This window comes from Calidris pugnax, unplaced genomic scaffold (assembly GCF_001431845.1).
Source record: "Calidris pugnax isolate Ruff unplaced genomic scaffold, ASM143184v1 scaffold32, whole genome shotgun sequence".
Taxonomy (NCBI): Eukaryota; Metazoa; Chordata; class Aves; order Charadriiformes; family Scolopacidae; genus Calidris; species Calidris pugnax.
This window is the reverse complement of record NW_015090783.1, coordinates 1386577-1392706: the sequence shown is the minus strand read 5'-3', so window position 1 is coordinate 1392706 and position 6130 is coordinate 1386577. Positions and strand designations below refer to the sequence as shown.

Below are 6130 nucleotides of genomic sequence, written 5' to 3'. Positions count from 1 at the left end.
GGACCGGCAGCACGGAATCACGGAATTATTGGAGTTGGACCTTCTAGAGATCATCCAGTCCAACTCCCCAGCCAAAGCAGGGTTGCCCAGAGCACATCACTCAGGAGCATCCAGGTGGGGCTTGAAGGTCTCCAGAGAAGGGGACTCCACACTCTCCCTGGGCAGCCTCTTCCAGGGCTCTGCCACCCTCACCCTAAAGAAGTTCTTCCTCAGATTGGAGTGGAACTTCCCATGGTCCAGCTTGTGCCCGTTGCCCCTCGTCCTGTCACTGGGAACCACTGTCCAGCCTCATCCTCCCTCAAACCACCTTTTAGATACTTCTCAGCATTAATAAGGTCTCCCCTCAGCCTTCTCTCCAGGCTAAAGAGTCCCATCTCTCTCAGCCTTTCCTCATCAGGGAGGTGCCCCAATCCCTTAATCATCTTTGTTGCCCTACGCTGGGCTCTTTCCAGCAGTTCCCTGTCCCTCTTGAACTGGGGAGCCCAGAACTGGACCCAGTATTCCAGTTGTGGCCTCACCAGGGCAGAGCAGAGGGGGAGAATGACCTCCCTTGACCTGCTGGCCACACACTTCCCTACACAGCCCAGGATCCCATTGGCCCTCTTGGCTGGTACAACCATTTAAGTGGCTCGAGCACCATGTTCTGCCTGTTCATTGTGGTTCTTCCAAAAAAAAAAAGAACCCCAGGGTTGCTCAGAGTTTGTTTTTCAGGGATTTGTCTCAGTGCTCACAGCAATGGGGCTCGGCTCAGTTGGTAAAATGCTTTTCTCCACGTGTTGTCGCAGCAGCACTGAAATACTGCTTCTGCTGTGGAGCCCTTTGGGATTCACAAAGTACAGCGAAGCATTTTTGTGGTATTTGTAGAATAAACTTTGGGTAAAAAATAGCTTGGCATTTATTTCTTCCCAGGCTTACCCTGTGCCCCATTTTTTGGGAATGGCTTTTGCTCTACATACGTGACTTGATGGAAAAAAAGACTCTATGATTTTTAGGTGATCATAGGCTTCCACGCTCTGCTTCCCTGCGTGTTTACCAAAATTTGTAGGGTGGTTTTCTCTGTGTCTGACTTCTACTGATAAACATCTGCCGGGCTGTGTGAGCAGGGTGGGTGCCAGCACCCAGCAGAGGTTATTGTTGGTCACAGCTGGGATCCGAGACACCCAGAACACCATTTTCTGCACAGCTTCAGAGGAGGGTGTGTGCTGAGAAAGAACCCCCTAGGTCTAAACTTGCTCCTGCTCCCTCTGTGCTAACGGTGTCACCCACAGGTTTGCAGAATGATCACAAGGCCCTGATGAAGCAGGTGGAGGAAGCTCTTCACCAGCTGCACGCCCGGGAGAAGGAGAAGCAGGCCAGGGATGAGGCGGAGGCGTTGGCTGAGGCAATGAGCCAGGCCCAGAGCGTGCCACAGGCATTTGCCAAAGTGAACGCGGTGACTCCAGGGTCTCCTGCAAGTATCTCGGTGAGTTGGTGGGGTCTGACAGCCTGTGGGGGAGGCTTCTTCTGGACCCAGAGAGAAAATGTAGCCGATGGCTTTCTCTGTCACTTGTTAATAAGTGGGAATAAGTTGCAGGTTGATTAGGGTTCCCCTCCCCCTTTCTTTTTTTGGTTTTGTCACACTGAGATGTACTGTCGCTGTGCAGGAATGAGATGAGTGCTTCCTTCTCAGCTCTTGCAAGGCCTCACTGGCCATTCTAGCCTCCATGTTTCTCTCCTCATGAAGTAGCACAGAGGAATGAGTACTTTCTTCTCTAAGGACATGGAGAGGGTGTAAAGTAGTTCAGTTGTTGAATGGTGAGAACAGTGTCGTAGCGCACCTCTCTGCACGTGGTGGTGTGAAAGTGATGCTCCTGTGGTGTTACCTGTTTTTGGAGAAGGCAGATGCTCATCTTCTCTCTCCTGTCTCTGTCCAGGGACTTCAAGTCGACGATGAGATTGTGGAGTTTGGTTCTGTCAATGTAAACAACTTCCAGAACCTGCAGAACATCGCCACGGTGGTGCAGCACAGCGAAGGGGTGAGCTCACTTCTGCCGTAACTGTGTTCTCTTGCCCATCTCTGTCAGCCACAGCTTTTGCTGTGGAACTTCGATCGCTGGGATCATCATTTCCATGTCAGAAACAGTCTCAGATCCAGTCTGTGCTGTTGTAGCCCTGTTGTCTCACAGCATTGGGATTGTTGGATAGAAGAGAGCTAAGAGGTGTCTGCTCTTTGCTGTGACCATCGTATTATCTCTTCTCCCCTGTGGACTCCTTGCAGCTGCAGGCTGCATTGCTGTGCCACCCTCATGGACAGGCCAAAGAAGCTGCCACAGCCATCAAGGGCTTTATAGTGGAAGTGAGGGACCTCTTGGAGATGTCTCCACACTAAATACTCCCTCCTTCCAGATCTAGCCATGGGGGTGGGAATGAGAGCCGCTGAAGAAGAGCTTCTCTGTACTGAATGTTCTTCTGGTGTTTCAGCAAAAGAACGAAGAGGGTTGACTTGGTGATGAAAAGTTGCAATGTCTTATTCTTTTATTTTTCTTCTCCCTTTCAGAGACCCCTGAGTGTGACTGTGCTCCGTGGCGGCAAAAAAGTGCACGTGGGGCTGACTCCAAAGCGCTGGGCCGGGAAGGGCCTCCTGGGGTAAGCTGCTGTTTCTCTCACCAGAATGGGTGAGGCTTTCACCCAGCTCAGAGCAGGTTTCCTGCGGCTGGGCCAGCTCTCTGCTTTGCTCTCAGCATGTGCTGCTGCCCGTCAGGGGGACTTCACTGGTGGGTACTGGCTGGGAGCCGGAGGCTGACAGTTTTGCACAGTGATGTCAGGGGGTGAGCTGTGTCAAACGTGAGGACAGGGAGGAAGATCTCAGTGGCTAGTTTGGTTAGAGGAAACCAATGGAGGAGGGTTGTGGTGGATCTGATTCATGCCGTGTCAGATCTTCTGTGCCTGTTTGAGAACTGAGACGTTAATGTTTCCCTCTACCCTCTTCTTTTTCAGCTGCAATATCATTCCCTTGCAAAGATGACCATTGCTTGGAAAACAATAAAGCTGAAGCTTGTGCCTGCTTTCTGGACTCTGATTTGAAAACTTCCCCATGCATTTTTGCTGAAGCAAATGTTTCAGAGGCTGTGACCTCTACGTGCCAGACTGAGTCTGAAGAGGTTCTGCTGGAGCAAGGTCTGACTGCAGTTCAGAATTGCACTGGTTCATCAGCAGTAGGTTGCAGAGTTGCAAGATGGGGCTTCTCTCTTACACCTTGTGTTAGTTTGGAATGAGGCTACAGGGAGACCCAAACTTCACTTGACACACCAAAGAGCGTTAAGTGCTCTTAATTGGTGATAATGGAGCATTCCTCCTTTAAAATTCACCCCCCTTTAAAATTCCTCACTAAATATCTTGTAATATATGCTAAAAAGTCCTGGAGCACTTCTGGTGTCTGTAATAGTAGATCACAGTCAAGAAATATGCAAGTTGATACTTTATCTTCCCTGTGTTGCCACAACTTTTGAAGTCACTGAACATGATGAAAGAATTTTTGGAACACTGAACACTTAATTATTTTAAGTTAGTGGTATAATGAATGGGGGTTATAATTCTACTTTGCTTTTCTTTTAGTATTTTATGTGGTCATGATAAAAATACTCCTAACTTGATGACTTTTTAATTTTGTTTTAGTTTTTTTTTTTTTAATTTGTGGTGGTTGATTTTGGGGTGTATGAACTCTTCAAGGGGATTTCTGGGATGACTGGTTTGTCGTAAGTTTGTTTCCAGTTGAACTTCAAAATCACTCTTCCGAAACAATAAAACAGAGTAATACCTCTCTCCATTCTAGTAGAAATCATTATTTTGGACAACAATTGTGGGCCAAGTCGGGTGGGTTAAATGCAGATCTGCACAGACACAGTACTGTGATCCCTTGGCCTTCCAGAGCTGAAGCCCAGGGAAGGTGTGAGTCTTATGCACGTGCGGCATAAGTAACACATCACACATAATGAGCAATTTTGTTATAATTGTTGTTAACCAGACCTGAAACAGGCTGAAAAAGTGGACTAAACCCCAGAGATTCAAATTACTTACCCAGGGCTCTGTGTTAAATTGAGGAGGTTTACCCTTCTGATATTTCAAGCGTCTGTGTTTCAACGTACGGTCCAACGGAGCAGCTTCTCATTGAACGGGTGAAGCTTCAAAGCAGAGCTCCTTCCTTGGTGATTCCTGCAGTGCTTTGTGGAGGAAGCACTGCTGTAGCAGCCCAGGGCAGTCTTCCTCGGATGAGATTATTTCTAGATAATCCACATCGAACACAGTCTTACCCTGGTCTGTCTTAGCTATTCATGTTTTGTCCTTTCAAATCATGTTAAAAGGGCTGAAATATGGCACTGTTTCCCTCCCATCTCTTTTCTTGAAGAATAACTGAGAATGGGAGGTGTTTTAGGACCCTCTGTCTCATGTGCATCCTGCCTCGCTTCACCAGAGCAACTCTGAGGCTAAACCTGCGCTGCTGACCTGCCCTGGGTGCTATGACCCACAGAGGCCACTGCAGCTCCTAAATCCACTGTCAAATCCCACTGGGAAGCAGTGGGGTATCCCCATCTGTAGCTACAAGGTAAGTACCCCTGTGGGGGTCATTCTGTAGGAGGCTGAGTCTCTGGTGGGACCACAGTGCCAAGAGGCTTGAGTAAAACAAGAATTCTTAAATGCATGTTGTATCAGGTGCGGGAGCGTTGTTTTCCACAAAAGAGGTTTTTGTACCTGTAGATGCTGTGATTTCTTAATGTGGCTGCAAACTGCCCCATCTTCTGTCCCTGTAAAACAGAATGTAAGTGTAAGTACGTGGATAAACTGGGTATCAACGCGCAGCTGAAGTGTTGGACCATCAAGGATCTGCCTTGGCCACGTGTACTTGGAAATGTGTCTGGTTATCCCAGCTGTAGCCAGCTTTGACCTGAGCCTCAGGTGAATCTGGGCCTCGATACCAATCCAGGAGAAGAAAAACCCACGGGATGCATCCTTCCAGGCCTTCGAGTTTGTGCCTCCTGGGATGAAATGATCTAGAAAATCCCAGCTTTCTGTACTGTTCCTGAAATGAGGTTAGAGGGTCAGTCCAGCCCCACCAGCCGGGTTAATCCCAACTCTCAGGGAGCTCATTTTCCTTTCCCTGTGGAGGGTGTTGAAGGCTTCAGAGGGCTCTCAGCTCTGCAAGGCTTTTATAGGGTTAGGGGACACACTTCTACGTCCCAAGCGCTGCATCTCCAGCCCCTCCAGTTGTGTGTCCTGACCAGAACAGGTTCAAAGATCCCAACAAGTGTAATAAACACAGATTCTGTTGCAAAACCTGCTGCGGGTAGGTAAGCTTTGAGCTTCTTCCTTAGACCACGTTCAAACCTCTGCCACAGAAAAGGAGCTGCTCTCAGCCAGAATAAACAGGATTTTCATGCTGGAGGGCAGAGGTGACTCCTTGTACCCCATAAGATCAGGGAACGTAGCCTGGATGATGTTGCCTGGGAAGAAAAGCACTGTGTCTGAGCAAGCTGGATGTGCAGGAGCTGAGGAGCCGAACGAGGTGGCCTTCTTGCACCTAGGAGAGACGGGTGCAGATCCCTGCTCCTGAAACCATGAAACTGCCCCGATTTGAAGCAGCAGGTTGAGCCACAGAGGAGGAGCTGAAAGCACTTTGGACGTCCTGCCTCTGCGCGGCAGCCTCTTCAGGTCGAGGAGATAATTTGAGCTGGTAACAAAACTCCTTTCATCTCCCAGCAGGGTACGGGGCTCTTGCTGGGCAGAAGGAAAAACAAATTAGATTTAGAAATTGTTATTATTTGAGCTTAACAGCAAGGCTGAAGTCAAGAGGTAGGAGTGCTTAGAGCTGGTTATCTGAGGTGGTGAAGAAGATAGCTCAGAGTGAATCCTAGGAATGGGATCCCCTGTGCAAGTGGCACCCTGGCATAGAGCTGGGAATGGCAGGGGGGGGCCTGGTGGTGGCTGGAGGCTGATTTCTCTTGCTTTGACTCTGCTTGTCCTTTTCAGGGGTGCTAAGGGAGCAGGAGATGCCTACAACCCCCTGGGCAGGGGCACTGGGTAAAGATCCCTCATCCTGTTCCCCAGGGAGGGTGAGGGTCTGGTCTCCAAGGGGTCCGGCCATGGCAGGGGGGGC

The 6130-nt window shown here is 49.3% G+C and overlaps 1 protein-coding gene across 1 annotated transcript in view; it reads left to right on the top strand.

Annotated features, from left to right (window-relative positions):
• PSMD9 (proteasome 26S subunit, non-ATPase 9) overlaps positions 1–3805 on the top strand; it is a 4115-nt gene extending 310 nt beyond the window's left edge. The window contains exons 2-4 of the mRNA XM_014961294.1: positions 1914–2015; positions 2537–2625; positions 2977–3805. Of these exons, the coding sequence (XP_014816780.1) occupies positions 1914–2015; positions 2537–2625; positions 2977–3004 (219 nt within the window). The 3' untranslated portion in view covers positions 3005–3805. The remainder of the gene's footprint in view (positions 1–1913; positions 2016–2536; positions 2626–2976) is intronic.
• Positions 3806–6130: the final 2325 nt, after the last annotated feature.